The sequence below is a fragment of the Brassica napus genome, chromosome C9, assembly GCF_020379485.1.
Source record: "Brassica napus cultivar Da-Ae chromosome C9, Da-Ae, whole genome shotgun sequence".
Lineage (NCBI taxonomy): Eukaryota > Viridiplantae > Streptophyta > Magnoliopsida > Brassicales > Brassicaceae > Brassica > Brassica napus.
Genome location: NC_063452.1, coordinates 29,621,318 through 29,641,872, shown reverse-complemented (window position 1 = coordinate 29,641,872; position 20,555 = coordinate 29,621,318). Strand labels below are relative to the sequence as shown.

The 20,555-nt window shown below is 34.7% G+C and overlaps 1 protein-coding gene across 1 annotated transcript; it reads right to left on the bottom strand.

The window, feature by feature from the left end:
* Positions 1-13,812: 13,812 nt before the first annotated feature.
* Positions 13,813-18,946, bottom strand: LOC106358413 (putative B3 domain-containing protein At2g27410). Its single transcript, XM_048768592.1, has one exon. It carries the CDS (start codon positions 16,029-16,031, stop codon positions 15,144-15,146), a length of 888 nt encoding a protein of 295 aa, XP_048624549.1. The 5' UTR covers positions 16,032-18,946; the 3' UTR covers positions 13,813-15,143.
* Positions 18,947-20,555: the final 1,609 nt, after the last annotated feature.

Here is a 20,555-nt window from a genome sequence, read left to right as displayed (position 1 = left end):
AAAATGAAGAGTTACTATACTGCAAACTGATGAAACCACAATTTTCGTTCGTCGGAAGGGATCACACTCCACTTTGGATATCCAAAACGGAGCATGAAGTACATCATCTGGTTGATGCTCCGGCTAATGCCATTTTTCGACTTGGTGAACCTTTAAAAAAAATACAAGTTAGCAAGTTAATTAAAGGAAAAAAACATAATGGTACAAATAAAAAAAAAATACAAACCAAGTGCTATGTCCTCGTCGTGGGTTGGGTTGGAGAATCGGGAGATACTCTCGACCTGGTTGTTGAACCAATAGATGAACTGGCATGACCCCCAGATCCTGTTGAGCAGCAGCGCGAGGGGCAGCGGGAGCTGGAGCGGGAATATATGCGGGAACCGAGTCATGAGACGATCCCGATGCGCGGGAACTGCTCACCGAACTACGTCAAAGACGGGCTGCGAGGCGGGGTTCATCCTCGGCCCTAAAAAAAAAAATTAATACATCAAAAATATTTTCAAATCATTTCTATTTTTAATGTTTTCATTTATATATTTACAAAAGGTTTTATAAACGTTTTTTAAAAAACTATTAAACCTTTTATTATACATAGTTTATTACTAGAAACTTATAAAAAATAATAAAAAATTTAAATTTTTTTATTATACATGATTTTTATATATATATATATATATATATATATGTATACACAATTATAAAAAAATTATAAATGAATAAAAATGTTTTTAAATATTTATAATTTTTTTTAAAAAACGTTTTATCATACATAGTTTATTAGTGGAAACTTATAAAAAATTATAAAAAATTTTAAAATTTTTATTATACATGATTTATATATATATATATATATATATATATGTATACAAAATTATAAAAAATTTATAAATATAGAAAAATGTTGTTAAATATTTTAAAAAAAATTTTAAAAACGTTTTATTATATATATTTCATTACTGGAAACTTGAAAAACGTTTTTAAAAATCAAAAAACGTTTTAAAAAATCAAAAAACGTTTTTAAAAATCAAAAAACGTTCCAAAAAAAACTAAAACAACAATCCAAAATTATATATCCTAAACTATCCATTCAATCCTAAAATTTTTAATCAGAAAACCTAAAATCCGTGATCTAACTTCCAAAACCCTAAACAATTGAGATTAAAGAAGGTTTGAGATGAATCTTACATGATTTGGGGTTTGGGGAAGAGATATGAGGGTGAGAAGAGGATTCGCCGGTGAAGGGAGGTGGATAATGGCCGGAATTGCCGGTGTAGAGGGAGGAATCGCCGTGAGAGAGAGGATTTTGGAGAGAGAGAGGCGGAAATAACGAAGAAGGAAGAAAAAGGGTTATTATATCTAAAGTTTCCGACGGACACGGGTTCGTCAGTATTCCGTCGGTATAATTAAAATATACCAAATGGCGATTCGCAAAAATTTTCACGCGGTTTGGTTCTCCCGGGCAAATTGGATTTCCGACGGAATGTGTCCGTCAGTATATTCCGACGGAATGTGTCCGTCAGTATATTCCGACGGAATGTGTCCGTCAGTATAATCCGACGAAATTCCGACGACTTAGTGTTTAGGGTGTTGATTACAAGTTTTTAAATGCAAAATCCATATCTTTGATAAGATATATAGTATTTGCATAAAGATTTAACAATAAAAATGTTTTTATAACACGATTTTACACAACATCATTTTTTGTAATGTAAGATTATATGAATACGATTGTATAAGTATATGAGTGTTAAGATGAGATGTTATGAAAACAATGATATGCATACATAAATATTTTAATGAGTTGTTATATTTGAACGGTTGCGATCTAATATTATACTAAACACTTATTATGTGTTATTTTCATAGTTTTGGCATCTAAATTTATAGATTTTTATGATTGAAATTTTTTAGAAACACATGTCGTCGGTAATTCGTCGGAATATACCGACGACATTCCGACGAACTAGACAAGTTCGTCGGAATGTCGTCGGTATATTCCGACGAATTACCGACGACCTTTCCAAATTTCAATGAAATCCAATGTCGTCGCTATGTCGTCGGTATATTGCGAGGGATTTCCGACGGACCAATAAAAAAAAAAAAAAACTAATCAGAATCTTCTGAATCTTCATCAAACTCCCCAACCTCGGCTTCTGGCTCCGAATGTACAACATCATCATGTCCAAACACAGTCAAATTCTCAACAAGTTGAACATTTTCCAAATCTTCAACTGCCTGGGCGTTGCTGGTAGACTCTGGTTGCAATGGTTCATCATCATCAGAAGTTCCATCCACTCGTCCTTTTGGGTTGATTTGCGTTACAGTAACCCATAGATCGTCTCTGTACGTCACCCGAGGGTAACTGATGTAGCACACCTATACATATCAATTATACAAGTATTAGTAAAATATATAACATTAATTAATTATATTGGTAAAAAATTATGAATAGATTGACATACCTGATCAGCTTGCGAACCAAGAATGAAGGGATCATAATATTGAAGTTTCCGCCGCGAATGAACTGATGCAACACCAAACGCATCAATCTTCACTCCTCTATATGGGGTGGTGTCATACCAATCACAATAGAATACTACACAACACAATCCAACCATTCCAGGAAATTGGATTTCCAATATTTCTTTTATGTTGCCGTAGTAGACATCGTCACCGGAAGAAGATGAAACACCAGCATCATATGTTGTCTTAGAATGACATTTCCTTGTGAATGCATATCCTCGCGTACAAAATTTAAGATATGATTTGACCACATAGTTTGGTTCCTGCACAAATTCGCGTATCCAATCATCGAACACAAGACCTCTGGCCAAACCATCATTCACCTATAAATTAAAAACATATATGATTGAAAAGTTAATTAGTTTCACTATAAGAATTCATTGAAATAGCTACGGAATAGCGAAGACATTTCCGTAGCCAATATTGTTAGCTACAAATATAGCGATAGAACACAAAACTTTAACTTTGTATCTAAATTTGTAGCTAAATGTTGCAATCCGTAGCTATATAGCTAGAGAAGGATTCCGTTGGCGGTCCGTAGCTAAATAGCTACACTTTGGCTAGAGATAAGTGGTTGCTACAATTATTCTATTTAGCAACAACTAACTACAATCATTTCTATTGTTAAATAGCACCAATATCTATATCTTTGTCATTTTGACACAGTACTATAATCATCAAAATAGTAAAAATTATAATATTTCGTATATATATATATATATAAAATAATGTTAGATTAACGATTAATTTTTAACGTAGATACAATTTAATGTTTTAAGATAAAATTTTTTTAATCCACATATATTAAAAGCACTAATAGTATAGTAAAAATAATGGGTATACACAATCTCAAAACCATAAATCCTAAACATAAATCATAAAACTCTAATATTTTCATACTACAATCTCAAATCTTAAACTTAAAGTTTAATATTTTTAATCCTAATCTATAACTTCCAAATACAAATTTTAAATCTTCTATCAAACTCTATACCCTAACCATAAATTTAAACCCTAAACTCTAAATACAAAATTTTAAAACTAAATTTTTTCTTACTTTTACTTTAAATTATTAAAATAACACAAGAAAATTATTCTTTTCAAAATTTAATATCAAATTTACAATTTAAACCTCAACACTATATTTCAACCCCACATTATAGACATTAAGCCAAAATCTTAATCTTGAACCATACTTCAAACCTTATGTAGTAAATATTTACACTAAGCATAAGCTTTAAATTCAAATATTAAGCTTAAACTCAAAATCTAATTTTCTTTAAACGTCATTCTAAATCTTAAATTTAAACCCTAAACTATGTATATCTCAATCTATATCCTAAATATAAACTCCAACTTTAATATTTTCAAATTTAACTTCCACGTCTTAAACAAAAAACTTTTAACTTAATCTTCTTAAAAACTTAGTCTCAACCCACTCTTAATTCCAAATCATAAACCTAAACCCTAAACCATATAACTGAAACCCTATATCATAAACATGAAACCTTTAATTCTAAATAAAATTCAATTCCTATAATATTTTTTTTTAATTCCTATAATATTTTATATCCTAAAACATCAAAAATTAAACTTCATAGTTTATTCCTATAATCTAATTCCCATAATATACCATAAAGTTAAACTTTATAGTTCATTCCTATAATCTAATTCCATATACACTAACACTAGAGTAAAACTAAACATAATTTATAATCAATTTTAATTTTCTATCCAATAAGAGACAAGTGTGCGGATTGTCAATGTGAGCCCTTGATAACTTTTAATCTAATGGTCACATTTAGTCCACATATGTGTTTCTTCCTCTGTCCAATCCCACTTTTCTCTCCTCTGTCCCACCACGTTTCTTCTCTGCTCTCTTCACCTTCTTCCATGCGAATCTTCTTTCTCTCTACACCATTCCTATTTCCTACAGTCTAAAACATAAATCTTTGGGACTTCGTTGTTCCAAAGCAGTTCTTTTGTTTCTTTAAAGTTTGTCTTCTTTGTAAAAAAATGGATCTCTCTCTTATCAACCTTCCTAATCTTCCACCTATTGAATCCAGCTGTGCATCTCCTTGCCATCGTCTCTAGATCCAGTTTAACGAAGAACCCGAGCGACTTCGCGTTGAGAAGGAGCTTGGTAACCACCTAATCTATCACCCCAACCCCACAAAGATACTTCTCCATCTGCATCTCCTAGGCTCCTAGAAGCAACGAGGAAATAAACTAGATGATTTTCACGATCTTTTGTCTGTGTTAGTTTGAAATTTTATGTCATTAGCTTTCATTTATCAGGTTTAATTTTTTTTTTTGCTAAGAAATGACTTTCTAGCATTTCTATGATGTTATGAGAATGTAAGATTTCTTTATGAGATAAATCAAATGTTTTTAATTAATTTATATAGTTTTGAATTCAAAACAAAATAAATCACTTTGACGATAGCAACAACAAATTTGTTGCTAAATGTGATACAATATTACCCACAAAACGTGTTGTTGCTAACTGGAGACCAAAGTTTAGATGCAAAATTTTGTAGCCAAATTCCGCAGCTCTATTCGATACGACTTGGCGAAGAAATGTCGTAGCTAAATTCGGTAGCTATTTAGCAATAGAACGTTCCATAGCCATGCCGTCGCTACTGAGCAACGGAATACTTTGTAGCCATGTGGTCGCCAACAGCTACAACTAGTTCTCGCGCGGAATCCATCGCTAGCAAGCTACGGAATAGCGACGGATCGGGTTTAGCGTCGACGCTGATGCCACGGTTCCAATCCGTAGCCATCCGTTGCCTTCTTCATTGTAGCTACAGATTTTCCTCTCTAGCTACGAAATAATCGATAGCTATATGACTGATTTCTTGTAGTGTTTATATTAAATTTAAACTAATCATTTGCATAAGGTAATCTGATATATGACTCACATAACTACGAAGCCACGCAGCAAATCCGTTATCTCTAAGTTGTCGAAGCTCATCTTCTGTTGCTAGACATGTCAATTAGGGCCGAAGCCCGTAGCCCGAGCCCGCCCAGCCCTAAAAATTACCGGGCTTGGGCTTCGCTTTATAAGCCCAAAAAAAATTGGGCCTTTCGGGCTAAGCCCATTTGGGCTTTGGGTATTTTGGCCTTAAGCCCGTTTGGGCTAGGACCGGCCCGAAAACCCAAAATTTATATTTTAGCGTAAATATTATCCTTTTTTCTTGTAATTGAAACTATTATTAGTATTGATATATTATTTTAATATTTTTATCCAAACTCTAATAAAACAAATATAAAAGTTGTTAATGCACTTTATTGTTTCATCATTACAAGTGTTACATTTTAAATTTTACAAAAGTACCTTCTTCATTCATGTACAACATGTTTTTATTTTCAAAATACAAAGTATGAAACGTTTGACCATGTTTATCATAAATTTTGTTCTCTTATATTTTTTGTTTTAATTGATAATTGATTATTTAAATCTTATTAAATTTGGTTTGTGTATAAAATGTTTTTAAAGCATACGAAAAAATAAAAAAATTGTGATAGAGAAGAAATTTTAAACTCACTTTATAAATTTTTTATTTTTTAAAAATGAAACTCTTTTTTTTAATGAAAATTCACATGTATTAAAACGATGGAAGTGGCAATGACAAATTATTTTTTGAAAAGCCCACAAAAGCCCGAAAAGCCCTATAGCCCTATAAGGGCCGGGCCGGGCTTTGAATTCTAGGCCCAAATAATTTTCAGGCCGGGCCGGGCCGGGCTCAAATATTTACGGGCTTAGCGGGTTTGGGCCGGGCCGGGCCGGGCCAGCCCGAATTGACACCCCTATCTGTTGCATGCCTGTGAGTCATACGCAACTCCGCCATATATACACTATATACAAAAATATTATCAATATGAAATAAATTTATTGAATATTAATCTAACAATAAATGAATAAATATTTTTACCTCTCATATTGTAGAACATCTTCACAGTTGGTGAGCAAATATGTTTGCAAATGAGCGTGCTCAGTGTCCGTAAGTCTCCGCTTCGTGAATTTTCCACTAAGTCGTCCTATTTCCTTGAACATGGTTGGGACAGTAACATGATATGTTGCTCTCTCCCCTCTATCATCATTCCGAGCAGGTCTTCGGTGTTTTGTATGCACTTCTGGTGGAAAATAATTTTCAGCAAAGATTGTAGTTTCTTCATTGATCACCTGTGCCACTATAGATCCTTCCACCCTGCTTTGATTTTTGACCATCTTCTTCAGATGATGCATATAACGCTCAAAAATATACATCCATCTGTACTGCACAAGACTACCAAGTTCCAATCTCTTGCGAGATGAATAGCAAGATGTTCCATTACATCAAAAAATGATGGAGGAAATATCTTCTCAAGGTTGCACATGCTGACTGGTGCGTTTGTCTTCAAATTATTAATACCCTCTTCAGTCACTACTCTGCTGCATAAGTCGCGGAAGAAAACACTAATCCCTACATAGATAAAAGACATAATTTTCGTAAGTATTAAGTTTTTATAAGCATAATTGTTAAATATAAAAATAAATAAAATTGTAAAAATATAAGATACCTGCAATTGCTTCATGAACATTACGTGGCAATAATGCTGAAAAAGCAAACGGAAGGAGGCGCTGCATAATTACATGACAATCATGACTCTTCAAGCCAGTAAACTTTCCTTCGCTTCTATCAACGCAGTTCTCCAAATTTGATGCATATCCGTCAGGAAATTTCACTTTATCTGTAATCCAATCAAAGAACTCTTCTTTTCTAGCACCATCCAGCCAATAAATGGGAAAAGGGGCCGTACCGTTCTCATCAACGTGAAGTTCAGAACGATCACAGATATCGACTAAATCCAACCTTGACTTCAAATTATCCTTCGTTTTACCTTGGATGTTAAGAACTGTGTTCATCAGATTGTCGAAGAAGTTCTTCTCAATATGCATGACATCTATATTATGCCGCAATAGATGACTCTCCCAATATGGCAGATCCCATAAAATACTCTTTTTGTGCCAGTTATGTAGCTCTCCAACCGCACTGACTCGAATGTTTTCATGTCCACCTACATCTGGCGTCCTTTCTGCATCAAAATACCTAAACTGCTTCAACAAATCTTTCCCACTAACTTCCTCAGGTGGACCATCAAACACCTGCATGTTCTTCGTAAACGAAGTCTTACTCCTGCGGTATGGATGATCAGGTGGTAGAAATCGTCTGTGACAGTCAAACCAACACGTTTTCCTTCCGTTCTTTAGTTGGAAAGCATCTGTGTCATCTTGACAATATGGACATGATAGCCTCCCATGTGTTGTCCATCCAAATAACATACCATATGCTGGAAAGTCACTTATTGTCCACATAAGTACTGCCCGCATCTGAAAGTTTTCTTTGCACGAAACATCGTATGTCTCAAAACCATGCGCCCATAGTTGTTGCAACACATATATCAGTGGTTGAAGAAACACATCTAGAGATCTTTTAGGATGATCTGGCCCGGGGACGAGAATTGAGAGAAACAAAAACTCTCGTCGCATGCACAAGCTCGGCCGTAAGTTGTACAGTGTCACAATAACTGGTCATAGAGAATATTGTCTTCCATGCTTTCCAAATGGGCTGAAACCATCAGTAGATAATCCAAGATAAACATTTCTTCTCTCTTCCGCAAATTCTGGATATGTTGACTGGAAATGTTTCCAAGCCTTCGCATCTGAAGGATGTCTAATCTCACCATTTGTGGAATGCTCTGCATGCCATCTCATTGCTTTTGCTGTGCGCTCACACTGATACAACCTCTTCAATCTTTCAGTCAAAGGCAAATACCACATTCTTTTGAATGGGATCGGAACTCTTCCCCTCGTCTCCTGATAACGAGGTTTCCCACAAAATTTGCATACATTCCGTGTCTCATCCGCTCTCCAGTAGATCATGCAGTTGTCAATACATATATCTATCACTTCATATGGTAGTTGAAGACCGGCAACAAGTTTCTGAACCTCGTAGTATGAACCCGGTGCAAGTTTATCCTCAGGTAGAATACCTTTGACAAAATCAGTAATCGCATCCATACATTCTTCAGCCAAATTATAGTCTGTCTTAATACTCATTAATCTAGTTGCAGATGATAAGACTGAATGGCCATCTCTACAATTTTGATACAAAGGTTGTTTTCCTGCATCCAACATGTCAAAAAATCTCTTAGATTCGGGATTTGGTTCTTCCCCTCTATAATGATCATGTACCATCTGCTCAGTACCTACACCATAATCTATATCCGTTCTAACCTAATATCAGGCTGAAGTTCACTAACAGGCTGAGGTTCGCTAGTACTACCATATTCATAACCAGTTTCCACATGAAGGTACCAAACTTTATAATTACGTGAAAACCCTTTCATATACAAATGAGTCCAAACATCAAATTCTTTTATAACCTTATTATTATTGCAAGTAGAGCAGGGACATCTTAACATACCACTTTTTGCATCCGGTTGCTGTTGAACAAGCCTCATGAATTCTCCAATCCCTTGAACGTATTCTTCCGTAAGCTTCGGATCCAAATGAGGTTTATCCATCCACGAACGATAATAAACTTCTGAAGACATGATTTTCACGGAATTGTTATGACTAAAGAGAATGAGGAGAGAATGAAGTGTGAATGAGTTGAATGAGGAGGGGTTGTATTTATAGGAAATTACTTACGGCCCTCCGACGACTTTCCGACGAAATTCCGACGGATGTAAAGCAGTCCATCGGAATTCCGTCGGTATTGTCCAATCTCAAACGGTTATACAACGGTCATATATATTTGTCGGCAACGGTCACATGGTTCGTCGGAAATTCGTCGGAAAAATCCGACGGAATACCGACGACTGTACTGTTAATCGGAATGTCGTCGGAAGTTCGTCGGTATATTCCGACGAATTTCCGACGACTACAGCGGTTACATTTTTTATCGGAATGTCGTCGGAAAATTCCGACGACCCATGTTTCGTCGGAATTCCGTAGGAAATGGCCGACGGAATTCCGACGACTTCAAATTTTTGGATTTCGTCGGAAATTGGTCAGTAATCCGTCCCAAACGTCCGACGACATTGATGTCCGTCGGAACCTCCGTCGGAATTCGGCGTGTTTTCTTGTAGTGTATTGCAATAATTTTAAATTTTGATCATTAATTTATTTTTGTTTTTAAATAAATTTGATTTAATAGCTAGAATTAATTTCATTTTATTTAGGAATCTTATCACAATTTAAAATTTTAATGTGATCTTTATTTAGGAATAATTTTCATTATTAAAATTGTACATGGAAGGAAGACATGTCACTTTTTTTAATAAGCTATATCTTTTTTTTTCCTGATGTCAAATGTAGTGATATACATACGCAATTATTTTTTTAAATAATATTTAAGGGATTACATGATTTTCTAAACCGAAACACTCATAAAATAAAACTATACTTTTCATTCTTTTTTTTTAATTTGTTGTTATATTAACTCAACGAAGCCTTTTTTTGTTTTGAGCTTTTAATTTAATATATTTGATTACAAGTTTGTTATCGAAAAACACAAACATCAGGTTAAGAGATATCATGAAACATCCCAGCCCAGATATTTTAGAAAACAACTTTAATTCTAGTAGAAAATCTATGAATTTTCATTGTAGGGGAATTAACAGAACTTTATTAATGACTAGGAGCTCGTACGAAGCGCAGAATATTTTTTTATTGTTGTTAAATATTATTTTTAAGATAATGTAATTATGTGATCGTCTTTATTTGTTAAGATCATTATTTAGGGTTTTAACTATGTTATGTAGTATTAGGTGATATGTTAATACATTTTGTGTTAATTTTTCAATAATGTGTTGTTGTGTGTATAGTATTACTTATTAGTGGTGAAGCGAACCTCAGATGTAAAGCATATTGAATGTCAATAACTTTGCATTTAGGCATTTGTTTGAATATTTACAAACCACACCGCAATTATAATAACAAAAATCTCTACGTACCTATATATTTATATGTTTTTGTTACTATTAGATTTAAACTACAGTTGTTATGCATGTTGTAATTTGGACGTTATAACATGACCAATTGCTAAAACCTTGGTTTTTGTTTGCTATTTGTAATGTAAAATAACATTTTTCTTCACCAAAAAATTAGTCTCTTTCTAAAATATTATTTTCTCTACCTATAGAGTTGTGGGATTTTATATGAATTCGATGAAAATTAAATTTGAAGACATTAATCATATAGAAAAATAGAGACACATATATTTAGATAATTTCTAGACTTTTTTTCTCTTGAAAAAAAATTGGTGATCATCTAGATCTATGAAATGATTGTAACTTCTAATCCAGAGATAGAGAAAGATGGGAGGTTGCATGTGACACCATATATTTGTTCATTTTAGTGATATGAGTTGTATTTAATAGTCATTTGTGTGCATTAGGGGTTAGGATCACGATTAGAAATTTTGAGACTAATCCAAAAAAATTTATAATCAAAAAGTGTTGAGCCAAATTGCATTAATCTAAAAAATAAAGACCTAAAATACAAAAAGAAAGATTACATGAGGACACATGTCGAAAAATCTCCCTTCCACATGTCATAAGAAGAGGAAAAAGTCTATTTTCTTATATACTAGGGGCGTGTCCGCGCTACGCGCGAAATATTGTTTCATTGTTGTTAAGCATGATTTTTTGGATGACGTAATTATGTGGTATTTTTTATTTGTCAAGAGCATTATTTGGTGTTTCTATTGTGTTATTTAGTAGTAGTAGTAGGTGATAGGTTAATATATTATGTGTTTTTTTTCAGTAACGTGTTGTTGTGTCTATAGTAGTATTTGTTAGTGGTGAAGTGAGTCTCTGATGTAAGCATATTGAATTTCAGTAACTCTGCATTTAGAATTTTTTGATTCTAAAATTAACGGTTTCAACTTCAAAATTGTATTTTTTCATATTTTGGAATATTATTCTTTTAAGATGTTTTGTGCCCTCTCTCCATATTTTGATCTTGAGCCGTCACAATCTATGTATTTCGTTTACCTTTCTGGTGGACGGTGTTTCTCACCATCACGGAAAAAGACTCACATCCGTTATGTTCTTCGTCTCCGCCTTCTTCTCAAGTGAAATTATCTAGTATTTGTTGTAGATCGGGTTTATGAGTTCTCAGTTGTGCGATTGTTTCTCACAGTGTTGTAGGCTGTTCCAGTCAATATTGGTGCTCCTCTTCTTCCTTAGATTTTGGCTTATGTTATGAGCTGCATCTCCTTGGATTAGGACATAGTTTAGTCGTCTTTGATGTAGTCTTCCTTTTCGTTGGTTCGCCGTCGATAGTACATGTTCGTCTTGCTTTTCAAGATCTAGTTTTTAGTGATCTAACTTCTATGCTCTCTTTCATAGCTTGAGTATGGTTCCATGGTTTGCTAATTTTGTTTTGTCTCCCCTTTCCTCTCTGTTCTCTCATCTCGTTTCAGCTTTCATCACTGATCGCATCTCTGGTGGCTATCTCTTTCGACATGTTTGACACTCCAGGTTTGGATAGTGATTTCCTCGTGTATGTTATGTGTGTTTAGAAGGTTGTTTCTGGTCTTAAGCTTAGGCTCTGGTTTCTCAGTTCTTACCTTCCATTCTACCTCCCTCAGGTTGTTTTTCTTCTTCTCCTCCTTCCCTTGGTATAGGTGTGCGGAGTTAGTCTTCTAGAGCTTTAGTCTCTTATATCCAGAGCTTTGTGGTTCTTTGTTGGCATGAGAACCATGTCTATGCTTGTTCAGTTTGTGAGGTGCTTCTTACCTCTTAGCTGGTGGTTGTGCTTCCGGTGATTTAGGCATGTGTCTTTCTGTTTTGTGGTGACTTTGGCTTTCTGGTGATTATTCTTCCTCTGGCATGTTTTGTTGGTCCTTTGAGGTTGTGCTTGATCGCGCTCCTTTGTGTTCGGGGATTGCTTTGTTTTTATTTTTTACCATTTTCTAACTTCTGCTTATACTAGCCAAAATACTCTATTGGAATGTGAAGTAAGTTAGTCTTCGTTCTTGATCTTCTTTCATCGCCAAACATTTATTGAGTTAGTGTTGCTATGACATTTCAGTTTTCTTTGTGATTGTGGAGGTTTTAGGTTTAGATTATGTGTTTTGTTCTAGCTTCTTCTTAGTTTGGTTATTTTATATTTTTTAATAGTAAAATAAATATATAATTTATAATTGAAATATTAGAAAATAGTAAAAATAAATAAAAAAAATGAAAAATTATGTTATTTTTAGGTGTGGATATATTATTTTACTTATTTCTTTATCCATATTGAATTTTAATGACCAATAAAATAGATCATTAGACTTTATGTGATAGTGGTTAGTTGAAGAAGTATTAGATAGTACACAATTAGAAAATAATGGGCTAAATTGCAGTAATTTAAAATAAGAAAAACCTAAAAAGAAAAAAAGCATGAGGACACATGTCATCAAATCTTTCTCCAAATGTCAAAAAAGAGAAAAAATCTATTTTATAAAAATTGAAAATTTATGTTATTTTTAGCTGTAGATATATTATTTTACTTATTTATTTATCCATCTTTAATTTTAATGACTAATAAAATTTATTATTAGACTTTATGTGATAGTGGTTAATTGAAAAAGTATTAGATAGTACCCAATTAAAAAATGATGGGCTAAATTGCAATAATATAAAAGAAGATTGACAAAAAAAAAAGTATGAAGACACATGTCATAAGTGTTTCTTCCACATGTCAAAATAAGAGAAAAAATTTACTTTATATATACACATAGATATAGATGTTACATCATCTCCATCGTTGGTTTATAAGGGGTTTATAAGCAAGCCTCTTACCCGTTTTTGATTTAATAAGTAATATAATTAAGTGGGATGGTTAGAGGTGCCTTTTAATTAACAATTTTAAGGGGTGAGCTCTAAAGTACGTGACAAGTGGAAATAGTCGTGCATTTCCCCTAGTTTCGTTTAGTGAAAAAAAGAGTCATTCGACGCGAGAGAATTAAAAAAAAAAACCGCTGACGGTGATTATTTGGCGACTCGGGATCGTCTTTGTTCTTAGGTAAATCAAAACGAAAATCGATTCTCCGAGTTGTTTAGCCGTCGATAAACATAACTTTTTTTTTCATAAATTAAATAATATTAGTTTATTCCTAAGAACCCCACTTTGGAGTTCACCAATGGACATCCAAAAAATTGAAAATCCTTAACTTTACAAATTAATTAAAAAAAAATACTTTTTTGCTGAGAGGTTCACCAATGGAGTTGCTCTTACTTCTTTAATGAATACGGCTTATCCCAGTGTCATAAAAGACCAAGCTATTTGAACTTGTCATATAAACTTTAAAATATGATGATTCAATCAAACTCATAAACGGTGTTTTTTTTTTTTTTTTTTAACCTGGGGGTATCCCAGGCCTATGGAAGGGCCCAGACTAATCCCCAAGGAGAGGTGCAGGCCACGGATAGACCCTCTCTCCGGGTATGCAAATGGGCCCTAAAGCATGGATCCATATCCGTGTGGGGTGTCCAGAGACATCATGAGGTAATTCCATCCGGCAGGATTCGAACTCGCAACCTGGGTGCAGGAAGGAGCCCGTCCTTACCATTGGGTCATGATGATCCAGACAAATCATAAACGGTGTTAGTTTATCGTTAATGACTGATTGATGATGTAGATAACATGTGGAATATTGAGCAGCCTTAAGAAAGCTGTGAAGCAATGGCATAGAATTTAAGTCAATGTGTTTAGTTTTCAAGCTATACATACGCATACACACTTGATAGAATCAGCCCTTGAGTCAGATTTTGAGCTGGTTGGTTAAGAGTTCACGACTGCCATATTCAACCAGCAAAAGAGCTCTTGGCGAGACAAAGGTGAAACACTTTTGAACAAAAGTTCTAGATTGCAGTGTTGGAACTCTGAGACAGTTCATTGATTTGGCGTATTTTTTTCTTTTTGTTATTGAAAATGGTGGTACCTATAGAAGCTACAGAAGAGATTCAGATTCCTACAAAGATGGTTTCGTCTTTGACGATTGTCTACAAAAATTACAGGCTGGACAACGCCAGGGTACATATACGGTAAATTAGTGTATAATTGCCAAATAAACATCTGCACTGGTGACAGTTCTGTCTCTGGACTATATAACTGCACTAAGTGCAGGTGACATGTACATCTAATTCTATGCTTTTGTAAGATGGTTGTTTGATTCATCTGATTCTTTTTTGGTTCCTGCAATCAGCGGACAGAAGAAGAGATAGAAATCCACTGGAAAATGTTGCATTGTTTTGCAAAGTAAATATATTGGCAATTATCAAATGTTCTTATTGAGTTTAATGCTTTTATAATAATATCGTTCTGATTCATTTGAGATTTTATACTTAGTCTACTACAGAAGATGATATCACTGGACCAAAACAGGAAAAAAACAAACATCTTTATTATCAAGAGAAAAAAAAAACTGCACTGCAAAATTATCTTATCTGAAAAGATAAATGCTTCTAACGTGAGACCATAGGCTATGAAATAAACAGAGTACTGTGTCAAGCATCACCAAGAAGAGAGGCAGGAACTAGAGCCGCCGTGACCATCACCAGAATCGCTGGAGTTTCTAGGAGGGACGAGGGCAAAGCAGGAAAGACCAGACATGATAGACGTCGCCGACCTTAAACGTGTTGGTGGAGACAACTTGGTTCCAACCATCAACGAAGACGTAGTTCCATCTTCTACCCATCTTCCACTTCCTTAGATCAACCACATGCTTCTTTAAGAGAGGATCCACCAGAACAACACTGAGTCCTTCCGTACGATCCTTGAGTACCGACTGTTCGTATATGACTCTACTCTCCTCCTCCGACAGAAAGTCTGAAGTAACCACTTGGTTCGAAGGCAACGAGAGACGTGACTGGACTTTGTCGATATCACTCTTGTACAGCTTCTTCACTAAGATCAGCTTTGGATCGTATCCGTTGATCTCTCCTCTCATCATCATCACATTCACGAGCCGCTCCGGGATCGTCGTCTTTTGGACGATTCTGCGTTTCTTGAGGCTTCTTTCTTGCGAGAAGTTAATGGGACGACGTTTCTTGCACTCGTTGACGCCGGAAGAAAGAGGAGTCAATCTAGGGTTTTGAATTAGTTGTATGGATTTTGAACACGAACCCACCTCAAAACGACCAAAGATTTCTCGTTTCTTCTCTTCTTTGTTACCCTCCGCGCAAGTAACTGGACTTTGTTTATCGATCGTACATTGTGTTGCCATCAAAGAAGATGATCCACGAAAGAGACAAGGACTTCTCTTCTTTCTTGGGAAATTCGCAAAGATTCTCGCTTTTTCTTCTCCGCCAGTTTGTGCCTCTGTTTTTTGGTACTCCGACACGGCGGCGGCGACCTCTGCCAACAAATGCAACTTCCACCATTTACTCGGCGGTGATGAAACCCTAGGGGGACTAACAGGCTTATTCTTCTTCGTCGATGGTTCTTCGTTAACCGAGACCATAACTAGATTCGTATCAAGAGAGGATGAAATTGCGTTGTGCGCAAGAAATCGGAAAAGAAAGCGAGAGCGAAATAGAATGATGGTGTGAAGTAATTAAGTAATTTTTATTGTATCTGATAGATATATGACGTCACTTTCAGGTTCCTCTCTCTTTCTTAAGTGACCGTTGACTATCTAGATTTTCCCTTTTCAGAAGATTTTAGTATTAATAATAAAAACTTATTTTGAAATTGTTACGAAAACAGTTTAAATAATTTCGATTTAAAATAAAGGAAAATTTGGATAAATGCACTTCAATAAGAATATAATTTGAAAAATACACCATTGTTTAAGCTTTTTGAAAAATACACTAATTTATATATACATTTATCAAATTGTCCAATCTTAATATTTCTCAGTTTCTATTAAATCATTAAAAAAAAATTTAAAAAAAAAACTCGTTAGAGAATATTTTGTTTAAAATACTACACAATATCTTTCTTATATCTTCTTAATATATCTTAAATGTATTTTTTATTATTTTGAAAAAAAACGCAAAATGCGTCTCGTCTTCTTGAACCCTGGGTTATTTGTTATCAGTACTACTCAAAGTCACACTTGTGTGCGGCATATTCAGAGAGTTTGCTCAAGATGTGAATGTTTTAGAAAACAATCAATAGCTCGAAAAAAGCACGGAAACAAGCTTGGTCAAGATGTCATTGTACAGGACACAATCGTGCTCGTACATTGGGACTTTGGAATTTGATGTTTTTATGTTCTAAACGTTTTTCTGTTCTAAACGTTTTTTCTGCAAAATTTGGTTTTGGTTATTCTAGGTTTTGATAACTGTTTTAGTTTTTATTTTGCAATAAGGTTGAATATTTTGAACTAATCCCGTCTGTTCGCATTGAGAAGCCACTTGAACTACACAATGTTTTGGGTAGACAATCTTGTTTCTTCGGAAGTATTGTTTAATTTTTGGAAGAAAGAACAACACAGTTGGTTTGTTTCAAATGATAACGCCATTGTGTTTGTTTGTGAAACTAAGAATGTGAAACCAATGATAATTAGTGTTCTTCTTTTTTCATATTTAAAGTAAAACAAAACAAACACATATGTGAATATCATATTAGAAGAACTTATTTGGCCTCGGCTTCAAGAAAGAATGAAAAGTTTGTATAGAACGAGACATGACTTGTGTTTATATAAAGTTAACAAAATAAATTAAAATCTATATAAACCGTGTTTTCGTACTTTTCTTATTAATTTCAAATTTATATATTAATTATTGAAATATCAAATTGAGGTAAAAAGGTAAATTTACGTTAAAGAAAGTGTAGTTTTCAAAAAAACATAAAGACAGTGTATTTTTCAAATTTCAAATCCTAAATAGGGTATTTTGCAAATTATCCCTTAAAATAAACATATTACTGATTTCTCAATTATTATTTTTCAAAATTTGGTCGGAAACGACCTCATTGAAAATTATACTGTTTATAGCGTTTCCTTTTTAAAAAATCAAACACGATTATTCATTCTTTTTTTTTTCAAAATAAAAAAGAATGAATAATCGTGTTTGAATTTTTAAAAACAAATATTTATTTCTTTTCTGTCACGTATTTGATTCATAATCCTGTAGTGTCAGAGTTAGAGAGACTGAGAATCTCATGGGTCATGGAGGGAACGAGATGAACAACAATGTTACAGGTATACGTATTTATTTATGTGTATATATTGTGCCAAATCAAGTGTTTTTTGGTTAGGGCTCTGAAAAATCGGTGTAGAGTCAAAGAAGACATTTTCTTTCACCTTCTGACTCTCTCTTTGTCTGCAGACTCGATAATGATAAGTGATGAGAGCGATGATAAAAAATGATATCCTTTGAGAGAGAGTAACATAACACTCCAGGGTCTGTTGATAGAAGAAGCCAAGAAGAACAATGCAAGATATAAGCAAACTCAACTAATGGGAACCAAGAAATTGTTAAGCTTCCAGCTAATTTGTCAGAGTGGGCAGTTCCGGCGATGATACCAACAAGTCTTCGAACATTTCAGACACCGAGGATATTTAATAGACCATGGATTTTACCCACTTTTACCCATGGTTTATAAGTGTTTTAATATATATTTACTACTATATAGAATCTATTTAGAATTTTTACAGGTTCATGTACGTTCTGGAGAAATATGGTGATTTTGGAGTCTTTTAAGTGCAGATCTGCACAGACGCATCAGATTTTTAGCTATGGATGAGACCTTTCCACTGTTAGATTGCCCATCTTTTGACACCATATAGAGCTTTGAGTTAGCTTTCCAATGCCATTGGTTTGAGGTCAATCAGCATCATGTAACAGAGGTTATGCCCGTTTTACTGAATAGTGGTCAGTCTGCCTCGCGAGAAGAAGCTGTCGAGGAGATGAAAGACTGTCGTCGATCGATGAAACATCATTGGTGTCGGTCGACAGTGATCCCAGAAAACAGGCCAAGGCTGTTTCGTGACCAATTTAGGCCCAGAAGTCACCACATATTACCAATATACCCCTGGACGACCTGAAATCCTATTTTACTGTTTCTAAGCCATTGTTGACGGCTATGCTTCATACTATTACAGAGAGAGAGAGCTTAGGATTGGAGAGAGAGATCTGTACACCTTGAGAGAGAGAAGATCTTGAACTCCCTTTGTTTCTTTACTCTGTTCTCTTTATTTATCAATTGCAATATTATTCAGACCATCATAACCATGTCTTTTATGAATATGTCTGAGTAATCTCACTGTTAGATTTAGGATTCTCATAAGGTTGATATATGTATTGCTAGCTTAAATTGTTGTTAGGATGATTTAATTAGTTATTCATCTAGTTGCTCTTACTACTAAGCTTAGGGTTGATAAACCCTGAATCTTAGATCTTAGGATTAATTGAGATCAAGTCATTGCTTGACTCAATACCTGAAAATAAACTAGTATGATCTAACTGACTAGATACAGACGAGAGTTAATCTAGTGAGTTAGAGAATATAAATCAAACCTGTCCGTAAAGCTTTCTGGAAGAAGTATCGATCGACGCAGCGACAACCTTGTCGATCGATATTTTGAAAGGTGTATCGATCGATATTCGTAACGAATAATCGATCAACACTTTCTCGTGATTAACATACGAAAGTTGAAATTCGAGATCCAGATTAGATAATCTAATTGATTATATCTGAGTTTGAATTCAAGAACAATTAATATCAATAAACCCCTAAACACCCAAATTAAGTTATTTACTTATCATACCTAAGAATATACCTAAATCTAGCTATTCTCCCAACTGTTAAGAACCTCAAATCAAACTAATCGAGCAATAACCTTACTCACCAATTCATTTACTGCTTTAAAACCTATAAACCAATTAATCTAGCCTATTTCAAAGACCATAATCTATTGTGTAATCCTAGACTCTCTGTTGATTTGATCCCTAAGTACTACATCTGAACCTCTTATTTGAGAGAGTAATTCACTCCTTAGGGCAATTTGAGTGATATCAAATTTGGCGCCGTTGCCGGGGACTCTTTCTTATTACCATTAGATTAAGTTTAGAATATAGTCTAGATTTTGTTACTGTATCTGCTTAAGTTTTTCCTCTTTCCCTGCTGACACATGTACTTAAGATGGAAGACATGAATTTCAGCCCAAAATCGATCGACGCTCAGACAACAACATCGAGCGATGGGTCGACCGAAAAGTCGATCGACACTATGCTACCAATATTGATCGACGCCATCCTGCCGGAAGCAAGTAAGTATGTTCTTACCTATTTCAATAATGAAAAAGTAGTTCTAGGAGATCAAAAAGGTTGAGTATGCAATGCATCAAACCAAATTAATTATAGACATATGGCTCCAATTCCTATTGGAGTAGCTGTTGTTTTGAATGCTGGACCGGGGCATCGCCAAACGCTTGGAGATTGCAACAGACCTGATCGGTTCTACACTAACAGGTCTGCAATCCGTCCTCCAGCAATTCAAAGAAAAGACTTTGAACTGAAACTCAAATATTTCTCTCTAGTAAGTCGGCACCCCTTTCATGGTCTTCCTCATGAAAACCCCATAGACCATATCGAAGCACTTGAGGACTTTGTGTCTAACATCAAGGTGCATGGAGTCTCTGAAGACTACCTATTTTGCAAACTCTTCCCAAACTCCCTTGCTGGAGATGCGAGGCACTGGCTGAAACAATTGCAGCCAGGATTTTTGACTTGCTGGAGTGATATCAAAAGCGTCTTCCTCAACAACTTCTTCGATGATGCATGAACCAAGGGATTTAGGAATAAGATCTATAATTTTTCTCAAGGCACCACTGAAGCTTTTAAGGCTTCTTGGTTGAGATTCAAAGCCTACCAGCGAGACTTCCCACAACATGGTTTTCCCGAAATCCAGCTATTTAATATTTTCTTCAGTGGTCTCGACTGGACATACCAAGCGACTTTGGACGGTGCGGGTCAAGGGAACTTCAAAACCAAGACCCCTGAAGAAGCTACGAGGCTCATTGAAAATGTGGCGTCTA

Bases quoted from the DNA above. Each gene is read 5' to 3' on its own strand.
- LOC106358413 (XM_048768592.1), bottom strand. From the start codon at position 16,031: ATGGTCTCGGTTAACGAAGAACCATCGACGAAGAAGAATAAGCCTGTT.